This window comes from Balaenoptera acutorostrata, chromosome 5 (genome assembly GCF_949987535.1).
Source record: "Balaenoptera acutorostrata chromosome 5, mBalAcu1.1, whole genome shotgun sequence".
Taxonomy (NCBI): Eukaryota; Metazoa; Chordata; class Mammalia; order Artiodactyla; family Balaenopteridae; genus Balaenoptera; species Balaenoptera acutorostrata.
The window spans coordinates 37,087,461-37,110,601 of NC_080068.1; the positions used below are offsets into that span (position 1 = coordinate 37,087,461).

General features: G+C 33.6%; 1 protein-coding gene across 1 annotated transcript in view; it reads left to right on the forward strand.

Moving 5' to 3' along the window:
- RBM46 (RNA binding motif protein 46) overlaps positions 1–13,943 on the forward strand; it is a 32,791-nt gene extending 18,848 nt beyond the window's left edge. The window contains exon 4 of the mRNA XM_007198509.3: positions 13,744–13,943. Within this exon, the coding sequence (XP_007198571.2) occupies positions 13,744–13,943 (200 nt within the window). The remainder of the gene's footprint in view (positions 1–13,743) is intronic.
- The last annotated feature ends 9,198 nt before the right edge of the window (positions 13,944–23,141 follow it).

The window sequence follows — 23,141 nt, forward strand, 5'->3', positions numbered from 1 at the left end:
TAATAACTTCTTCTCACTATTTAGTAATGATAGTGAGCATCTTTTAATAGGGTTATAGGGCATTAAGATATCCTCTTGATGAAGTGTCTCTTGATTTAAGTCTCTTGTCCCTTTATTGTATTGGGTCATCTGGTTTTTTTCTTTATTACTTAAGATACAAGCCCTTTGTTGGAGATATACTTTAACAGATACCTTCTTCCACTTGTGGCTTACCTTTTACTCTCTTCATGATACTCTTTGAAAAAAACAGAAGTTGTTAATTTTAGTGTGGTTCAATTTATCAGTCTTTAAAGTTAGTACTGTTTGTACCCTGCTTAAGAAATCTTCGCTTACCTTGAAGTGATAAAATAGTCTCCTGTATTATCTTTTGGAAACTTTTTTATCTTTCAAATTTAGTGAGGTTGTGAAGTATATATTGTATGTATGTGTGTGTACACACATACACATACCTATATACACATACCTATGTATAAGTCTTACTATACATTCAGTATTCTCTTCCATTGATCGATTTTATTACAGTGTGTTAATTATGAAAATCTTAATATTTGGTAGAGAATATCTTCCCAACTTTTTTCTCCATAATTATCTTGACTCATCACAGCCCTTATATTTCCACATGAATTTTAGAATCAGATTGTAAATTTTTACCAAAAAAATCCTACTGAGAATTTGATTGGAATTGAATTGAACCTGTGGCTCAATTTGTGAAGAAATGACATTTTTATAGTATTGGGCCTTCTGATCCATGAAAATTATAGATCTATCCATTTATTTAGACTTTCTTTAATTTCTCTAAACATTCAGTAGCTTGTAAATATTTGTGTAAATATCTCCTACATTTTTTATTAGATTTATTCCTAGGTATTTAATGTTTTTCAATGCCATTGTAAAAGGTGCCTTTTCTATTTTTGATTGTTCCTGATTATATAAATACAATTTATTTTTTATGTATTGAATAAAACATTTGAGTATAATGGTTTGTTTTGGCTCTACATTATTTAAAATTTTTCTACATACACAGTCATGTCAATTGCAAATAATGAGAAATTTTTTCTTCCTTTCTACCCTTATACTTTTATTTTTTCTCTTGCCTTATTGCACTGGCTAGAACCACTTGTCCAGTCTTGAATACAAATAATGATAGAAGGCATCCTTGTATACTTTCAATATTTCTCCATTAAGGTATGATGTTTGCTGTGGTTTTTATTATAGAAGCCCTTTATCACAGTAAGAATAGTCCCTTCGAGTCCCTTCCTAGTTTTTTAAGAGGTTTTATCACAAATGGGTGATGAATTTTTTCTGTATCTATTTAGATAATTATATCATTTTGTCTATTATTCTTTTAATGTGGTGAATTGCATTGATTGATGTTTGAATGTGACATCAGTCTTGCATTTCTGAAATAAACCCAGTTTGGTCATGGTACATTATCCTTTTTAATGTACTATTGATGAATTTGATTTTTGATACTTTCTTTAGGATTTTATGTCTATGTTCATTCATAAGATTGGCCCATACTTTTCCTCATAGAAACATTAGGAAGTTTTTTCTCTTTTACCATTCTATGGGAGAGTTTGTTTAAGATTGGTGTTGTATATTTTTTGGATATGTGGAATATCATTTAAGAAGCCATCTTAGTTTAGAGTTTTCAGCCTTTCTTTTATTACATTGTATGCATTTCCAGGCTACAAACTGACCTCTTAAGTATGGTTATAGCTGCATCACATACGTTTTGATGTACTTTATTTTTATCATCATCTTTTTGAAAATATTTGGATTTCTTTTCACGAGTATAAATTTCTAAACATGTGAAGATTCTTGTAGTTATATTTTTTTTATTTTACTATGATTGGAAAGTATATTATGTATCATTTCAGTCCTTTGTCTTGTTTTTTAATGACGAATTAAAGTAAATATTTCATGCCTGCTTAAAAAGGATGTGTTTCCAGTTGTTAATTGCTGTGTATTAGTTTGCTAGGGTTGCTGTGGCAAAGTACCACAATCTGGATGGCTTCAGCAACAGAAATTTATTCTCCCACAGTTCTGGAGGCTAGAAATCAGAAATCAAGGTGTTGATGGGGCCATGTTCCCTCTGAAGCTGGTAGCGGAGAATTTCCTTGCCACTTTTAGCTTCTAGTGTTTGCCAGTAGCCCTTTAGTTCATTGGCTTATAGATGCATTATTCCAATCTCTGCCTGTGTTGGATATGGTTATCTTCTCCCTGTGTGTCTCTGTGTCTTTACGTGGCATTCTCTTCTCTGTGTTTCTCTATTCCTATAAGGATATCAATCATAGTAGAATTAGGGTCTGCCCTACTCCAGTATGACCTCATCTTAACTAATTACATTTGCAGTTACCCTATTTCCAAATAAGGTCACATTCTGAGGTACTAGGGGTTAGGACTTCAATATATCTTTCTGGGCACACAGTTCAACTCTTAATATAAATTAGGCCAAGTTTACTAATTGTATGTAAATTTCTTTATCTTTCATGTTTTTTTGGCCTGCTTATTCTATTACTATGAGAGGGTCATGAAAATCACCTACTATGACTACAAATTTATCTTTTCCTCCTTTTGGTTCTGTCAGTTTTTGCTTTTTATATTTTGAGGTTGTGTATTAGGTGCATAGAAATCTAGAATTGTTATATTTTTCTGGTGAAGTGTACCTTTTATTATTATACTGTGTCATTCTGTCTCTATCATGCATTCCTGCCTTAAAGAATACTTTTTCTGATATTAACATAGACTTACAAGCTTTCTTTTGATTAGGGTTGCATGCATATATTTTTCTATATTTTAACTTTTACTTTCCCTGTATCTTAGTCTTAAGATGAGCCCAATATATGGTTAGGTTTTGTTGTTGTTGCTGAAGTTTGTTTTTGTTGAAAGTCTGTGTTTTGAGTTTGCTCAGCTTGAACCGAATATACTTATTGAAATGCATAGAATTAAGTCTGTTGTCTTGCCATTTGCTTTCTATTCCTTGTTCTGTGTCCCTATTCTATTTCCCTTTTCTCTTTTCTTGCCTTCTTTTGATGGATTATTTATTTGCCCTATTCTCTCTTCTTCTTTTAGCTGTATTAGTCATAGAGTCTTTATTATCCTTTTAGTTATTACCCTGTAGACTCCAACATGTATTCTTAACTCACTGAAATCTAATATTAATTAGTGCTTTTATTCCATTCCAGACAATGCAAGGACCTTAGTACACTCTAACTTTTTAAATTTTCTCTTCCAGTTTTGTGTAGTGTCTTGATATTTCTGTATGTCTTTAACTTATATGTTTTAACTCCCCACATACCTAATTATAATTTTTAGTTAATATAGATTAGTATTCATTTACCATTTATATATCATTTCCTTTGCTCTTTATTTCCTCCTATGCGTCAACTATGATTATTTCTTTATTCTGCTCAAAGAACATTCATTTGTGTTTTCTTTGGTATGAATACACCTATGACAGGTTACCTCAGTTTTGTTTGCCTGAATATGTCTTTAATTCACCTGCCTTTTGAAAGGGTATTTTTACTAGATCAGCAGTTACTTTCCTTTAATTCTTTGAGGTTATTAATTCCACTCACTGTCTTCTGGCTTCTGTTGTTTCTGTTGAGAAGTCAACAATAATTTGCTTATTACTCCTTTATTGTAAACCTCCCCACCCCCCAGCTACTTTTAATATTTTCTCTTGTGATTTTCACAAGTGTTACTGTGATAGACTTACGTGTAGTTTTCTTAGTTTTTATCTTAATTGGGACTTTCACCACTTCTAAAATCTGTGGATCAGTGTTTTTCACTTGTTCTAGAAAGTTCTAAGTGGTTCTGTTTTCATATATTGCTTTTGTCCCATTTTGTCTATCTTTTCTATATGGTACTCCAGTTATACATTTCTTAGACCGTTTTACTGTATCCCGTTTATCTACTATGTTCTTTCTGTTCTTTTCCATTCTTTTGTATGTTTAGTTTGCATATTTTCTTCAGACCTATCTTTTGGTTCATGAATTCTTTTTTTCATCTGTGTCTAACATGATAAAACCATTATTTGAATTTATTTCTCAGTTCTAAAATTTCATTTGACTTTTTTTTATGATTTTCACTTTCCCTCCAAAATTTTCAGGTTTGTTTTTTATTTCCTTGAGTATATTAGTCATAATTATTTTAATATCTAGTTCTGAAAACTTTATCTACATCTCCTATAGATCTGTTACTGTTGACTTCTGTTTCTTGTGCTTTTAGGTCACATTGTTTTATCTCTTTATTTGATTGGTTCTTTTCTGAATTCCAGATATTGTATATGAAAAAACGTGGAGATAATTTGAAAGTGAACATGCTGTTAACTTTATTCAGAGAGGATTTATTTTTGCTTCAGAAAGGTGACCAAAGGACTGGCCATCCCAGATTGTCTTAATCCAGGCAGGGATTGAGAAGATTTGAATTTAGTCATCATTAAAGTTGGTCTACTTCTGGTTCAGTTTTATTCACGGTTCCAGACTTGCCTCATCAGTAGCTCCTCAGTTCCAGTTTTTGTCCTCTTATCCTCAGAAATTTGTCTGTCTCTTGCCATCTTCCCTTGCCTTTCAGATTCTTTAGAATTGGCCAATCCTCCTAGGCAAAACACACCTCCAGAAGATGTGCACACCTCTTTGGGTTTCTTGTCTAAGATCACAGTCCCACAGTTCTTCAGTCTTGGCCATTCTCAGTGCTTTCATGTAGGTAGTTTTGCTTTTAATAATTGTCTAGGTGTTCTAGTTCTCACTGGGGGGGTTGATTAAATTACCTGTTTTGTTATGTAAAAATCAGAAAATATTGTGACTATTTTTTCTGCTGAGTTATCTTCAAGATGGGTATTTAAAAATCTGTAGTTTTATGTGGATCATCAAACATTTTTCATTTGTTCATGCTCTAATGCAGTTTCTTAGCATAGCTTTGGATATACATTCCTATGAAGAGAGATCCACCAAAATGGATGGATGTCCAGAGTTGTACTATATATGGCTAAACTAGGCTTCTAAAGTTTAGCTGTTAATAAGCCAAATATTTTTTATGGTTTGTATTATTTTGACCATTTATTTCTTTTTAAGGTGGAAAGAAAGGATATTGATATTTTTCAAATTCACTTAGATTCTTTGGCTATCTGCTTATCAAAAATTGGGCAATCTCAGTTGTTTTTAAAATCCTTTTCTTATTTTATTGGTAGAGTAGTACTTCTTGGAAAAACCAACTAATAAGGACTTAATTTGTATAGAAAGATATGTTTTTTCTGTTAATGTATTAACTCATAATTTTCATTCCAAAATCAAAGTACTGTTCTCTTTGTTCATCTTTGCAGAACTTCAGAAATAACTATCACTTTTTTCTTTTCCTCTAAATTTATTTTCATATTTACTGATCAAATAGTTTTTATCTAAAGTTATCAAGGATTCCATGCACTTCCAAGATAAGGGGTAACAACAATCTAAAGACTCAATTATTTTCTGTCTTCACTGCTTACAGACAGGGAACACAATCTCTTCAGCCTGGACCTATGTAGAAGAATTTGGAGAAAATAAACAGGTAAGAAAAAGTCTCTTAGGAATATTAAGTGATATATTTAATTTCCAGAAAGCCAGTTATAAATTATTCTTCTTATGGTTTTAAGAAGAAATATTTAAAATTGTTCAATGAAACCTTGTGAAAATTTTTAATTATTATAGCTTTGTTAATTATAGATGCATTAAGCAAAGTTTTAAAAAGTTAAACTGACTTCTATGTTTCAGGTCTTCTGAAAACTTTTAACATGCTAGTGTGTACATTGTGAACCACCAGGATGGCAAACAGTATTAAGGTAGATGTAGTTGGAATGAGTGTATTATAAAGTAGATTACCCAGAATTTCTCAAACTTATTTGAAAATGAAACTCTAGTTTTTTCAAACTTACTAAACCAAAATTATTATTGATACAATTTAGAATAAAAGTTATGTTTATTAGGATTCACTGTTTAGTTTTTCCTACATGGTACTGAGAAGGATAAGTTTTAGTAGGAAGCTAAAGGTAGTTTATAGTTTGAGTAAAGATTATTACTATCCAAACTCCTTTTTACATGTAGAGGCAAAAAGAATGTTGTAGTTCCCTGGGTAGTAATCCATGTGTTCTTGAGTAGGTTACAATCCTAGTTTGCTATAGCTTGGATCATAATTTTCCCTCTCATAGGCTGCTCTTTTATTCCTCTTTCCAAAATGGTATAGAAACTAACATTAAAAGGAATTTGACATAATTCAATCTCTTAATACAAAGGTAGCAAACTGGAAGCTCTTGATATGATTTGTTTGGTCTCTTCAGTTTTTTGAAAGGAAAGCAACTGGGTTTCATTTCAGTACAAATAGCTGGACAGCATTTGTTTTATATTTGGTCCTTTTTGAGTTCTTCTTTTGTTTGTTACATCTTGGCCTCTGAAGGCATTTGAGTTTGTAATTGCTGTGTTTAATGTATTTTAAGAATTTTTCTGATTTGTTTTTAATGTTTTCCCATTATATAGTATCCCTATTAAAAGTTCTTCCCAAACTGATTTGCCAAGTTGTTGAGTGAAATAACTGTTTCTATGGTCAAGTTTGGGAAGAACCATGTACTATATATACTCCCCTTGGAAATCATAATGCACGTTAGCATCCTGAATAATTGTAGTAGCAATTTGTTTAGCTGTTAAACCCATCTTTCCTAAAATTTTCCCAATGTTTTTTGGCCTAAGGGATTCTTGTTTTGACAGGGTACTTGAATTGTGTGGGATGTCGTTTGAGAAACATTTAAACTAACCTACAGAAACACTTGGGATTTCTTTATAACTTTTTTGAGGTATAATTGAAATACAATAAAATGCACATATTTAAAGTGTACACTTTGGTCAGTTTTGCTTTATGTATAAGTCTGTGAAATGACACCATAATCAAGAAAATAAACATTTCTATCACCTCTACTATAATCCATTCCTCCTTCTACTCTCTTTCCCAGGCAACCACTGAACTGATTACTGTCACTATAGTGACATTAGTTTGCATTTTCTAGGATTTCAAACCCTTGTTTTTGAAGGTTTAAATTATAATCTTTAGAGATAATTTAGAATGAAACGGCTGTAATTTCTTAAAAATAAAAGTACTGATATCTGACAAAGTATATGTTTATGATTGTTATACAATATCAAAGTTTCAGAGTAAGAATTTAAAATCCAAATCACTCTTTCAAAATTATATGGGAAAATACGTTGTAAATTAAAAAAATAATTTAGTTGAAAACAGAAATAGATGATTTTTCCCCCAAAATTGAATCTGAAAAATATAATCATCTAGTAAAATCAGAGAACTAATTAATTAGAACCTTATAAGGAAACAGTTATAGACAATAATTTTCTTATCCAGCCACCTGTTACTAAGATTATCATACTCAAACCCTCCTATAAATCATCTTAAAACAGAAATAGTGGCCTGAGTTACCCTGTGGGCCTAGTCTTAGAAAAAATATTGGTCATTGCACGTCTACTTTTTGCCCTTTGCTGTCAGTCACCTGATAGGAAAAATTAAGTAGACAATAAAAATACTTTTTAAAAATTGAATTGAAGTAGGGAAAGTAAATGAAGTAAGAATGCCAGTAAATTTGATAATACTAGTGTATTCCAGCCAAAAGTATCACTTAAAAATTTATAGCTAATGATTTTTAAATATTTCATAGGTTATAAGTTGCTTAATAATTACCAACTCTGAAAATTCTTTCCTCTGCCTTATAGTTAGCTCTTGGTCTTCTGTAGTAGGAGAAAGTACAAAATAATAAATGATAAATGTTAATAATATTCTAATACAGATGATTTTTGTAAATCTCTGTCTTTGTATGTATAATAAATACTGTTACCAAAAACTTGTTTTGCAGATGAAATTCAGTGGTTCAGTAAAAGAAGGTTATTGAGTTATTATAGTTATGGCTCTTGGAATGTTAGAAATTGAAGTAAATAGTAAATAGTAAAATGAAATAGTAAAATAGTAAAATGAAATTTTACTATTTTAGTAGTAAAATGTAGTAAAATAGTAAAATGAATTTTTTTCAAAAATTTTAATAAAGATCTCATAGAAATCTAAAGAAATGCTTAAAATATGTGTTAAGGTGGGAAATGTATTTCATAGGTCAAAATATCAGGTGCTTCACCCTTATACATTGCTGTTGGGAGTGTTAAAATGGTACAGCTGCCTTGGAAAATATTTGGCAATACCTCAGAAAGTTAAACATAGAGTTTACCATATGACCCAGCAATTCCATTCCTAGTTATTTACTCAAGAGAATTGAAGACATATGTCCACACAAAATCTTGTGCATATTATTCCTTAGCGACATTATTCCTAACGGCCAAACGGTGGAAGCAACCTGGATGTCCATTGACTAATGAATGGATAAACAAAATGCAGTATCTCCATACAGTGGTTATAAAAAGGAATGAAGTTCTGATACATACTACATGGATGAACCTTGAAAACATTATGCTAAGAAGCCAGTTAAAAAAGACCACATAAATTATGTGATTCCATTTATATGAAAAAATCCAGAATAGGCAAATCTGTAGAAACAGAAAAATTAGTGGTTGCTGGGTCTGGCGGAGAGGGAATGGGGGGCGATTGCTAGATTGTGCAGAGTTTCTGTTGAGGGTGATGAAAATGTTCTGGATAGTGGAGTTTGGTTGCACAACTTTGTGAATATACTAAAAACCACTGAATTGTACACTTTAAAAAGGTGCATCAAAAAGAGAGGGGGTGGGTGTGAAGGTAGAACTCAGAGCTAACAAGGAAAAGTAAAAAACCAATTATGAAGAATTTACTTTCTAATGGAAAATCAGTTTAAAGAATATCTGGTCAGAAACAAACTAAAAGAAAAAGATTAGTATGAGAAGACACTTTCAACTGAACTCACTTTAAAGTCTCTATTAAGGGTTTCCCTCTCTTCATATGAAACAAAAGCAGCTAGAGAATCTGTGATGTTCGGTCAAGAGGTGTAAGAGAATTAGAAACAAAAAAGGGACAAACAAGAAGAGAGTAAATCAGTATATATCTATTGCTTAGTTTTCACTGAGGAACATATTGGTGGTATTCGTCTCTTGTGCTGGACAGAGAAAGGTAGGAGACCAAATTATAATCGCTGCAGAGGCAGGACTGGCAAGCAGGTGATGAATGTGCTGCCAGGCTCTGCTCTTGCGCCCATGTCAGATGTGGCGCTACAGTTACTACTCACTTTCTTGCTCATTCCAGACACAGCTTCAGAATCTTTTGGAACCCACGGTCCTTTTAGCGATTACTGCTTGATTAGAATTGGCACTTAAGGTTAAGCCTATTTACTAGTCTTAATATAGGTCAAAGTTATTCTGTAAAAATGTATCCATTCAACATATAAATGTGAAATTTTAGAGGATTTGATCAAAATGTTATCTCTAATAATTATATTAAAGCGTTATATTAGAGCAAGTTACTCTCATACGTTTTTTATTTTTGTGCAGAAGGGTCTTTTCTTCAAATGAAGTGTTACATAAAAGTTTAGCACATAAAGCAAGGGAATGCAGAGCTGTGTGAGTTGAAGTGGGAAGTGTGGGCGTGGGTAGGCTCAAGCAGAAGCCAGGTAGCTTAGAGCGCCCTCTACTTTATTTCTCTCCCCCTATGCACAACAACTTTTTTTTTTTTTTTTTGGCTGTGTTGGGTCTTCGTTTCTGTGCGAGGGCTTTCTCTAGTTGTGGCAAGTGGGGGCCACTCTTCATCGCGGTGCGCGGGCCTCTCACTATCGTGGCCTCTCTTCTTGTGGAGCACAGGCTCCAGACGCGCAGGCTCAGTAATTGTGGCTCACGGGCCTAGTTGCTCCGCGGCATGTGGGATCTTCCCAGACCAGGGCTCGAACCCGTGTCCCCTGCATTGGCAGGCAGATTCTCAACCACTGTGCCACCAGAGAAGCACCACAACAACCTTTTGAAACGCTTTCTCTCAACCCAGTTTTGAGAAGATTGCCAGAGTAAAAAAGCTTGATCAAGTGGAAATAATACTTTCCTAGGAACTGGGAAGCCTAATTTTTAATTTGTTTTTTTCTCCATTTAACTGTGGGAATATGGAACAGTCACTTAATCAACCATCTTTTGTCTGTAATATTCTTCAGTGAAAGAGGTGGTTTGAATTAGAGATTTCCGAGGACTCAACCTATTGCTATTTAATATTTTGATTTAGAGAATCTAATTAGTCAAAAACTTTATTGATATCAACGGTAAAAAGACAAAACTAGTAAGAATGATCAAAAGGCTTGAACAGGGCTTCCCTGGTGGCACAGTGGTTGAGAATCTGCCTGCCAATGCAGGGGACACGGGTTCGAGCCCTGGTCTGGGAAGATCCCACATGCCGCGGAGCAGCTGGGCCCATGAGCCACAGCTACTGAGCCTGCACATCTGGAGCCTGTGGTCCGCAACAAGAGAGGCCACGATAGTGAGAGGCCCGCGCACCGCGATGAAGAGTGGCCCCCGCTTGCCGCAACTAGTGAAAGCCCTCGCACAGAAACGAAGACCAAACACAGCCAAATAAATAAATAAATAAAATTAAAAAAAGAAAAGGCTTGAGCAGATACTTTACTAAAGAAGATGTTCAAATGGTCACTAAACACATTATTAGTCATAAGGGAAATCCAAATTAAAGCCAAAATGAGATACCATTCATATCACTGGAATAGCAATGATTAAAAACACTGGCAATAACAAATGTTGGTGAGCGTTTGGAGCAACTGGAGCTCTCATATTTTATTGATGTGAGTGTAAAAATGGTCACAGTGCACTGTTCGGCAGTATCTATCTCTAACCTACCACCCAGCAATTCTACTCTTACTTATTTACCCGAAAGAAATGAAAATATGTATCCACAAAAGGACTTGTATAAGAATGTGCATAACAGCTTTATCCATAATAGTCAAAATTTAGAAACAACCTAAATCTTTATCAACAGGTGAGTGTGAGCGGATAAAGAAATTGTGGTATATTCATTCAATGGAATACTACTGAACAATAAAAAGGAACAAGCTACTGATATATACAATATGAATGAATCTTAGAAATTATGTTGAGAGAAGACTTAAAAAAATACTTTAAGAATACATTTTATATGAAGTCCAAGAACAGTCAAAACTAAGCTATAGTGATAGAAATCAGAAAGTGGTTGCCTCCAACAGAAGGGCTCTTGACTGGAATGGATAATGGGAACTTCTAGATTGATGGACATGTTTTATATCTTGCTTTGGGTGTTGGTTACATAGGTTTATACAGTTATCAGAACTCATTGAAATGAACACATAGGATGTATGCATTTTATTGTATGTAAATTGTACCTCAGTTTAAAAAGTGTTAATTAAGACAGTTGAATAATTCTCAGTGTAAAACTTAAATTCTGAAATTGGCTCTGTATCATTCCCTTAAGAAGAGGGGGAAAGGGGAGTAATATCCCAGTCTGAGGCAGAAACAGTGGGATTGAAGAGCTAAGGATGTTCATTGGGAAGAAAAAGCAGGGGTGGGCAAGTAAGTATATGTTAGGAATTTTAATTCATTTGTTAATTTGTTAATCAGTGATGTTTTCTGATTTTTATTGTCTGTGATATGTAAGTTGTATGTTAGGGGAAAACATGGTTCATCTAGGTTTATCTCACAGTTATTGTCTCAAGTTTGACATGTATTATATTTTCTAATCACCCAGGTTTTTCCCAAATATATTTAGATTCTTAAATTGTAAAAAAATTATTTTTGAAATGCTTATAAACATCTGAAGCTTTTCATTTCCTAATCTTTGTAGTATTAGGGGGAAATTTTTTTTCTTGATTTATCCTCTATGAATAAAGTCATCAAAGTGAACTTTTAATATGATACTCTAGTCTCCTTAAAAATGTGAGAATAAAACAGTCTGTTAGGGTATTTGTAAATTGAAGGTTTACATCAGGGGAATATCAGAAATACAAATTTTCAGACCTGATAAGCACTCTGCTAGTAGCCAGTTGTCTGTCTATCTTCTTTGTGAAATCTTCTCCTGAAGATCTCTTTTTTATCCACATTTCATGAATGGGCTGCATTAGATCTTAAATGGATATAAACCCAAAGTGAAAGTGATTTCTCTGAAAACTACATTTCCCCACATACAGAATTATAACTATTTAAAGATCTGTTCTTCTAAATCATGTTGTCTATACCACACTGTTAAAATTTGAAAGAGCTAGTTATATATACCTGCTTAATAAGGAATTTATTGTATTTGCGTGATAACGTTTAGAAGGAGAGAATCAGAACTTTTTTTTTTAGCAATTATTTGAATTATCAGGAACACTAAGGTTTTTGTTTATACTTAATGCCATAACACTTCAGGCAAAGTGGATCCATTAAGAGAAGAAAAAAAGTTCTCGAATACCTAGAGTTATCCTACTTTTGGATATTAGAAAAGCAAATGGTGTCAAAGTCATTCCTTATCCAGTTTCAAAATAGTGAAAATATTTTGAACTGTATGCCTTGAATGTATTTATGTCTTCTTGGAACAAACTGCTTTTATTGATCTTATGGTACCATTAATAAAAATAAAAAGGTTATAAAATTATTCTAATTAGAGTTTTACAGTGCTAGAAATTAAACCTATATTTAACTGATTTTTATTTTTTCCATTTTTTTTCTTAACTAGGTCCTTTCTGATGTTGCTTGAACTTATTCTCCTGCAGTTGATCTCATTCCTGTTGGCTTAATATTAAGTCCCATGAAAATACTAAGTTAACATTCATTTTTAGGCCTCATTTATAGCACCAGGAAAATATAGAAAAAACTTCACCTGTGCATTAGATGACCTAATTTCTTCTGTTCCTAGAAACACCATACCTTTTATAAATAATCACTTCATAGTCATTTTCACACCCTTGGCTTACTCTACACCAAAGAACATAGTTGAGTTTTTGGAAAGTACAGGATTTACAAATTTGGTCTTTAGTACTCGCACACATCTATAAACATTATAACTAATGAAGCAGGAAATTATTGATACATAAGATGAATGTTTATTGTGGAACAGTAGTATTTCAAATGTTGGTTTCTAAAGAAATAATTTGGTTTAATTTTTGGATTTTTCTGTACTGTAAGTTGATAATGGTTTCTTGAAGTTTATTTTATAAAGGTGATTGATTTTACTGTTTTATGGTACCAGTAGGATTCTAATGTTAAATTGGTTTGTGGGGTTGTTATAAATGTTTACATTAGTATTTAAATAATGAAATATTAGACAGTTTTTGCAGTCCAGGGGTAAATATGTCTGCTGGTTTGATACCTAATACAGTTTCAAAAAAGAAGCAAATATGAATTCACTGTTTTATATCTTTTCTTCTTGGACGATCCCGTAGTGTCAGTACCAGATTTAAAAGGAGCTTCCTTGTGGATAGAGCAAGAGAAATCAGAGGTTCTCTTTTTCGGTGATCATAAAGACACAAAACAATTAATAGATATCCAAGAATGCATTCTAGTAAGATCTCTGAAGCATTGTGTCAGTGAAAGTTTACGTAATACTGACTGATGAAATTATCAGGATTTGCAATGCAGTGAATGCTGAAACAGTCTTTACCAGCAATATAAGATTATCAGGATTTTGAATGTTAGAACATTATGTTAAACTGTGATTATAGTTTTAATGCTTTGTTTCTTTGAATTAAATTTGTAACCATAAAGATGTGAAGCATAATTGTTACATATTTATTTACAGACTACAATTTCCGTCGCAGCTCAATAAATAGTCTTTCCCCTGTTAGTGCTACCCTCTCTTCTGGGCCTCCCAGCCTGCTTCCTTACACTTCAAGGCCTTATTCTTATCCAAGCTATCCCTTGTCACCAACAGTATCACTTGCTAATGGCAGCCATGTTGGACAGCGGCTATGTATCTCCAATCAGGCCTCATTCTTCTGAAGAAAATATTATAAACAGGGGTATGAAAGTTTCCTTGTAAAACATGCAAATTAAAATACTGTTTTATTTTAGAATCGGGTTTGTACATTTGGTTTTAAAATGATAATTATATATTTATTTCAACATAGTAAATATCAGTCACAATTCAGAATAACCTCCCATTGTAAAACTTTTAAAAATGCTAAGTTTAAAAAGTTACTTAGTGATTTCTCTTGATAAAGTTATAACAAACTGCTGTTCTTTTTAAACTTTTGGGATTTTAAATAACTTCTGATTCCTGAGTGGTCAGTAGAACCCAGAAGTTTACATTAAATTTTTTCATTATAACTTTGCTAAATAGAGTTTCTCAAGTATTAAAGCACTTGCAGACAATGGTTACACTAGATTTGATTACCAAGGATCACTATCTGTATTAGCGATTAGAACAATTATATAAACAGAAGCATCTAACTATTATGTAGAAAGAAATGAAGGGCAAAAAGATTAAGACGCAGATTTTATGCAGTACTAAAGAAAAAGCAATCTACCATTGTGGTCCTTGAAAATAACTATAAATATTTTAGTTAATTGTTTGTTGTAGAAATACATTATAATTTTGCTGTTAATGTATTTAAGGTTTTTATAGTTATGCTCCATTTGTGTTTTTGATATTCACTGTATAGTTCTTTGAGTAATAAGTGTTACGGTTTTTAATGTTGAAATCATGTGTTAATTTTTGTACTTGAATTCAAGTTCTTTGACATTAAATATACGATGCTTCTAATATGCACGTGTTTCACTTTTGTTTATTAGTATGCACAAAAAAATTAGCTCTCACAATCGCCTTGACCTTCTGAGAACGATTTCCCCTACTTGGTATACATAGGCTCAGTGTCTTCATTGGGACCAAAGCAAAGGATACTGCAGAAAGAAAATTAATAGTTTTGTGAAACGTAACCAAAGTCCTTTTCAGGGACCAATAGAAATACTTTGTTCATGAACCCAGTGACGTTTCCTCCACTTTTTAATGAATAATTAATGAATCCAGGTCATTTGGACTGTTTAATAGTTTAGCATCTATTTTACATCTGTAATCAGTTTCTAATGACGGTTTGCATAATTTATAGAGACAAAAATCTTTCCTCTTAGAATACCAGACATTAACTTTGTTGATCAACTCATTGTATGGGGTATAGGGTTTTCATTAATAGAATATGAAATAGTTGCATATATTTCTTCTACTAAAGTTTTTTCTAGCAGAAGTTATTGGAGAGTAAATTAGTTTCTTTTTTCATCCTCTAAAGAAAGTTCATTCCATCTAACTATATGTAATACTTTCCAGGTTACTGCCTTAGATCTTCTAATTTAAATGAGCATAGACATTATACTTAACTAGCATTAATTTTTTTCTGACATCTGATTTTACAGTTTTAACTCCCGTGACTCACATGTTCATATCACTCCTTCAGCAAACATAACGAGTATTTATTTCATTAGCTACTGTGGAAATACCCTTGGGATGCAGAGGTGACTCAGATTGCAAACCAGAAGATAAACAGACAACTTAGTTTTTCATAGAAACATTTGGAATGGCCCAAATAATAATAATTACAAGTTCCCACATAACTTTTTCACTTAAAATATTACACAGTTGACCCTTGAACAATATGGGTTTGAACTGCACAGGTCCACTTATACATGGATTATTTTTTCAATAAATACGTACTGCAGTAGTACACCATCCATGGTTGGTTGAATCAGCCAGTATGGAACCATGGGTGCTAGAGGGTGGGCACCCCCAACCCCTGCATTCTTCAAGGGTCAATTGTATATCACAAACAATTCAGAGAGCTTACTGACCACATAGTGTATTTGGAGGTCCATAGTTATATGGTGGGAAACGTATAAGCTTTGGCATCAGGTTTGATTACCACTTCTGCCAAGTAACAGCTCTTTGAACTTGTACACATTTTTTAATCTCTCTGAGCCATACTTTCAAATCTGTATAATCATGATATAAATAAACCTTATAATGTTAAAGGTAAAACACTTGCTAAGTAGAAGGCACTCAAATGGTAGACTATATTGTTTAGGTATAATTATATAAAGAATATAGTAGTCATTTATTTGTACTGGTTTTTCATTCCTTCTGCCCCCTTCAACCAGAAATATATAAATCAGTGCATTCATATCAAGCACTGTCTCTTTCTATGATGTTATGGTTGAGCAGTTTTATTCATACTGCATATGAAATTTCATTTGACTTGTGAACATAGCTACTAATTATTTGCTGCATTAATTCTTGTAGCACAGGCTCTATAATAAGCTCTCGACCACAGCCATTATTGGTAAGTTTCTTAGCTATATCATGCAGCTCATTGGGCAGGGAAACACTTCTAAAGACAGCCCTTTATCAAATTCTTTGTACAATTTTGTGCCAGGGGCTGTGGCTGAGATGTTCTACTAAGTAGCCATGATCCCTTGGCTTGCATAAAATCCCTTGTAAGCAGAAAGAAAGGTTATGCAGAAAGTTTAACCTTACCTCTCTTTAGTTTTTCTTTTACAATATTGGAGTGGGAAAGTTTTCACTATGACTCAAAATCTAGAGGCCATAATAGAAAAATTTGGTAAGTCCAATTTAAAAAGGAAAGTCTGTGTGGCAAGAAAGTGCCGTGGGTCATGTCAAAAGACAAATGATGAACTTGAACAATAATGGCGAATTGTTTCACAAAGGGCTAATCTCTAATATTTCTAAATTTCAATAAAAAGATCATCCACTCAAGAGGAAAATGCACAAAATGTATGAAGGCAGATGACGGATGGCCCTTAAATGTATGAAAAGGTGCTTTATCTCACTCATAAGAAAAATGCAAACTAAAAACTCAGATTTGCAGAAATTCAAAAGGTTGTTAAACCTTTGGAGGCATTGAAGGAAATGAGCATTCTCATACATTGCTGGTGGGATTATAAACTGGTGTAGAGAACAATTTGGCAGCTATCATCCAAAATTACAAATACTTAAATCTTTTGATCCAGCAATCCTACTTCTGGGATATACTTGCATATGTGTGCGAAATGGTATGTGTAAAACACTATTCATTGAAATAGTTTTTTAACCCGAATACCCATCATTGGGGGACTGATTAAGTAAAATAATAAATTTATTGGTGCATAATAAAAGGTTGTACAAAAGAATAAGAATACTCTTTATTCCTAATATAGAACGAGAGATGTGAAAAAGAGCAAGTTTCCGAAATATGTGTGTAAGATCCTATGATGTATTTTGGGTAAAGAGGGAGAAAACATTTGTATGTGCTTATATATTTGCACACCAAACTGTGGCAGGATTACAAAAATCTAAATGATTATGAGGAAAGCATACAAGATCACACTTTAAAAGTTTCCTTTACTTCAGACACAGTGCTATGATAAATCTATCTATCATCTATCTATCTATCTATCCTATACTTTATCTAAATTTCTTTCAGCTAAAAAGACATATCTGTTCTCAGAAACAAAATGAAGATCTTTAGTGAACCATATCCAAACAAAAACACATTAGGAAAAACTACACTGATGTATTTACTGAGTGACCAGAAGTTAATGGGTTTTGAGTAGGGATCTAGGGCAAAATAAACACATGTGGTAAATGCAGCAATGCAATCAGCTATTCACTTCACCAATTTTGACTCAATGGGTTCAACGTACTTCAAATGTGTCACTAATTATTATGTGTGTGTGAAGCATGTATAATCTCTGATAGTAAAAACAATGAAGACCTCTAAGATTTGAAACAAAGTTGTGTTATTTTAGGCAAATAATTCTCCTCCTTCTGAAAAACAGGTCTTAGCTCTTGATTTGGCTTAATAGAGACTGACCCGCATGAACTGGGTGTTACTTTATCACCACGTACAAGTCCAGCAGCACCACCATCAAGTGGAAATGGCATATCACAGTCTAAAGAACTTTGTGCTATACTGCCATCCTTTGCTCAATCTTTTGTATTATGGGGATTCCTGAAGTCAGTTGGCTAAGGGGAAACATTTTGGAAATAATGGAACTCACCAAAACCCAAATCTCTTTACACATCCTCTGTAAACTATACAGAACAACCAAAAGCAAATAAAGCCACACATGATCCACACCTTTCGCACAGCTAGAGAACACTACAATTTGCAAACTACTCATAAGTAAAAATAAATATGGATAACAAATTCCAGAAGTGTTTTACTTTATTATTGAGATGTATTTTACATATAACACTATATTAGTTTTAGGTTTATAACAATGATTAAATATTTGTATATAAAAATAAATCTTAACATCCATCACCACACATACTTACAAGTTTTTCTTGTAATGAGAACTTTTAAGATCTATTCTTTTAGCAATTTTCAATGTACAATACAGTATTATTAACTATAGTCACCATGCTGTACATTACATCTCATGACTTATTTTTTACTTTTTAAAATTTTTTATTTTTTACATCTTTAAAGGAGTATAATTGCTTTACAGTGTTGTGTTTCTGCTGTACAACAAAGTGAGTCAGCTATATGTATACATATATCCGTATATCCCCTCCCTCTTGAGACTCCCTCCCACCCTCCCTACCACTCTAGGTCATCACAAAGCTTTGAGCTGATCCCCCTGTGCTATGCAGCAACTTCCCACTAGCCATCCATTTTACATTTGGTAGTGTATATATGTCAATGCTCCTCTCTCACTTCGTCCCAGCTTCCCCTTCCCCACGTGTGTCCACAAGTCCGTTCTCTACGTCTGTGTCTTTATTCCTGCATGCCACTAGGTTCATCAGTACCATTTTTTTAGATTCCACATATATGCGTTAGCATATGGTATTTGTTTTTCTTTTTCTGACTTCACTCTGTATGACAGACTCTAGGTCCATCCACCTCACTACAAATAACTCAATTTCGTTCCTTTTTATGGCTGAATAATATTCCATTGTATATATGTGGCACATCTTCTATATCCATTCATCTGTCGATGGGCATTTAGGTTGCTTCCATGTCCTGGCGATTGTAAATAGTGCTGCAGTGAACATTGTGATACATGACTCGTTTTGAATTATGGTTTTCTCAGGGTATATGCCCAGCAGTGGGATTGCTGGGTCGTATGGTAGTTCTATTTTTAGTTTTTTACAGAACCTCCATAGTGTTCTCCATAGTGGCTGTATCAATTTACATTCCCACCAACAGTGCAGGAGCATTCCATTTTCTGCACACCCTCTCCAGCATTTATTGTTTCTAGATTAATTGATGATGACCATTCTGACCGGTGTGAGGTGATACCTCATTGTGGTTTGATTTGCATTGCTCTGATGATTAGTGATGTTGAGCATCTTTTCATGTGTTGGTTGGCAAACTGTATGTCTTCTTTGGAGAAATGTCTATTTAGGTCTTCTGCCCATTTTTGGATTGGGTTGTTTGTTTTTTTGATATTGAGCTGCATGAACTGCTTGTAAATTTTGGAGATTAATCCATTGTCAGTTGCTTCATCTGCAAATATTTTCTCCCATTCTGAGGGCTTTTTGTCTTGTTATGGTTTCCTTTGCTGTGCAAAAGTTTTAAGTTTAATTAGATCCCATTTGTTTATTTTTCTTTTTATTTCCATTACTCTAGGAAGTGGGTCAGAAGGATATTGCTGTGATTTATCACAGAGTGTTCTGCCTATGTTCTCCTCTAAGAGTTTTATAGTGTCTGGCCTTCCATTTAGGTCTTTAATCCATTTTGATCTTATTTTTGTGTATGGTGTTAGGGAGTGTTCTAATTTCATTCTTTTACATGTAGCTGTCCAGTTTTCCCAGCACCAATTATTGAAGAGGCTGTCTTTTCTCCACTGTATATGCTTGCCTCCTTTATCAAGGATAAGGTGACCATATGTGTGTGGGTTTATCTCTGGGCTTTCTATCCTGTTCTGTTGATCTATATTTCTGTTTTTGTGCCAGTACCATACTGTCTTGATTACTGTAACTTTGTAGTACAGTCTGAAGGCAGTGAGCCTGATTCCTCCAGCTCTGTTTTTCTTTCTCAAGATTCCTTTGGCTATTCGGGGTCTTTTGTGTTTCCATACAAAGTGTGAAATTTTTTGTTCTAGTTCTGTGAAAAATGCCAGTGGTAGTTTGATAGGGATTGTGTTGAATCTGTAGATTGCTTTGGGTAGTAGAGTCATTTTCACAATGTTTTTTCTTCCCATCCAAGATCATGGTGTATCTCTCCATCTACTTGTATCATCTTTATTTTCTTTCATAAGTGTCTTATAATTTTCTGCATACAGGTCTTTTGTCTCCCTAGGTAGGTTTATTCCTAGATATTTTATTCTTTTTGTTGCAATGGTAAATGGGAGTGTTTTCTTAATTTCATTTTCAAGTGTTTCATCATTAGTATATAGGAATGCAAGAGATTTCTGTGCATTAATTCTGTATTCTGCTACTTTACCAAATTCATTGATTAGCTCTAGTAGTTTTCTGGTAGCATCTTTAGGATTCTCTATGTATATTATCATGTCATCTGCAAATAGTGACAGCTTTACTTCTTCTTTTCTGATTTGGATTCCTTTTATTTGTTTTTCTTCTCTGATTGCTGTGGCTAAAGCTTCCAAAACTATGTTGAATAATAGTGGTGAGAGTGGGCAACCTTGTGTTGTTCCTTATCTTAGTGGAAATGGTTTCAGTTTTTCATCATTGAGGATGATGTTTGCTTTGGGTTTGTCATATATGGCCTTTATTATGTTGAGGAAAGTTCCCTGTATGCCTACCTTCTGGAGAGTTTTTCTCATAACTGGGTGTTGAATTTTGTCAAAAGCTTTCTCTTCATCTATTGAGATGATCATATGGTTTTCTCCTTCAATTTGTTAACATGGTGTATCACATTGATTTTTTGCATGTATTGAAGAATCCTTGAATTCTTGGGATAAACCCCACTTGATCATGGTGTATGATCCTTTTAATGTGCTGTTGGATTCTGTTTGCTAGTATTTTGTTGAGGATTTTTGCATCTATGTTCATTGGTGATACTGGCCTGTAGTTTTCTTTTTTGTGACATCTTTGTCTGGTTTTGGTATCAGGGTGATGGTGACCTCGTAGAATGAGTTTGGGAATGTTCCTGCCTCTGCTATGTTTTGGAAGAGTGTGAGAAGGAAAGGTGTTAGCTCTTCTCTAAATGTTTGATAGAATTCACTTGTGAAGCTATCTGGCTCTGGGCTTTTGTCTGTTGGAAGATTTTTAATCACAGTTTCAATTTTAGGACTTGTGATTGGTCTTTCATATTTTCTATTTCTTCCTGGTTCAGTCTTGGAAGGTTGTACTTTTCTAAGAATTTGTCCATTTCTTCCAGGTTGTCCTTTTTATTGACATATAGTTGCTTGTAGTAGTCTCTCATGATTCTTTGTATTTCTGTGGTGTCAGTTGTTTCTTCTCCTTTTTCATTTCTAATTCTATTGATTTGAGTCTTCTTCCCTTTTTTGCTGATGAATCTGGCTAATGGTTATCAATTTTATCTTCTCAAAGAACCAGCTTTTAGTTTTATTGGTCTTTGCTATTGTTTTCTTCACTTTTTTCATTTGTTTCTGATCTGATCTTTATGGTTTCTTTCCTTCTGCTAACTTTGGGTTTTGTTGTTGTTTTTCTTCTTCTTTCTCTAATGCTTTAGGTATCAGGTTAGGTTGGTTATTGGAGATTTTTCTTGTTTCTTGAGGTAGGATTGTATTGCTATAAACTTCCCTCTTAGAACTGCTTTCCCTGCATCCCATAGGTTTTGGGTTGTCATGTTTTCATTGTCATTTGTTTCTAGGTATTTTTTGATTTCCTCTTTGATTTCTTCAGTGATCTCTTGATTGTTTAGTGGCGTATTGTTTAGCCTCCATGTGTTTGTATTTTTTACAGGTTTTTTTTTCCTGTAATTGATATGTAGCCTCAGAGAGTTATGGTCAGAAAAGATTCTTGATATGATTTCAATTTTCTTAAATTTACTGAGGCTAGATTTGTGACCCAAGATATGATCTATCCTGGAGAATGTTCCGTGTGCACTTGAGAAGAAAGTGTATTCTGTTGTTTTTGGATGGAATGTCTATAAATATCAATTAAGTCCATCTGCTCTAATGTGTCATTTAAAGCTTGTTTTTCCTTGTTTATTTTCTGTCTGGATGATCTGTCCATTGGTGTAAGTGGGGTGTTAAAGTCCCCTACTATTAGTGTGTTGCTGTTGCTTTCCCCTTTTATGGCTGTTAGCATTTGCCTTATGTATTTATTAACCTGCTCCTATGTTGGGTGCATAGGTATTTACAATTGTTATATCTTCTTGGATTTATTCCTTGATCATTATGTAGTGTCCTTTCTTGTCTCTTGTCTTTATTTTAAAGTCTATTTTGTTTGATATCAGTATTGCTACTCCAGCTTTCTTTTGATTTCCATTTGCATGGAATATCTTTTTCCATCCCCTAACTTTCAGTCTTTATGTGTCCCTATGTCCCTATGTCTGAAGTGGGTCTCTTGTAGACATCATATATATTGGTCTTGTTTTTGCATCCATTCAGCCAGTCTGTGTCTTTTGGTTGGAGCATTCAATCCATTTACATTTAAGGTAATTATTGATATGTATGTTCCTATTACCATTTTCTTAATTGTTTGGGGTTTGTTTTTGTAGGTCTTTTGTTTCCTGCCTAGAGAAGTTCCTTGAGCATTTGTTGTAAAGCTGGTTTGATGGTGCTGAATTCTCTTAACTTTTGCTTGTCTATAAAGCTTTTGATTTCTCCATCGAATCTGAATGAGATCCTTGCTGGGTAGAGTAATCATGGTTGTAGATTTTTCCCTTTCATCACTTTAAATATATCTTGCCACTCCCTTGTGGCCTGTAGAGTTTCTGTTGAAAGGTCAGTTTATCACCCTGTGTGGATTCCCTTGTATGTTATTTGTTGCTTTTTCCTTGCTGCTTTTAATATTTTTTCTTTGTGTTTAATTTTTGTTAGTTTGATTAATACATGTCTGTGCATGTTTCTCCTTGGGTTTATCCTGTATGGGACTCTTTGAGTTTCCTGGACTTGATTGACTATTTCCTTTCCCATGTTAGGGGAAGTTTTCAACTATAATCTCTTTAAATATTTTCTCAGACACTTTCTTTTTTTCTTATCCTTCTGGGATGCCTATAATTAGAGTGTCAGTGTGCTTAATGTTGTCCCAGAGGTCTCTGATATTGTCCTCCA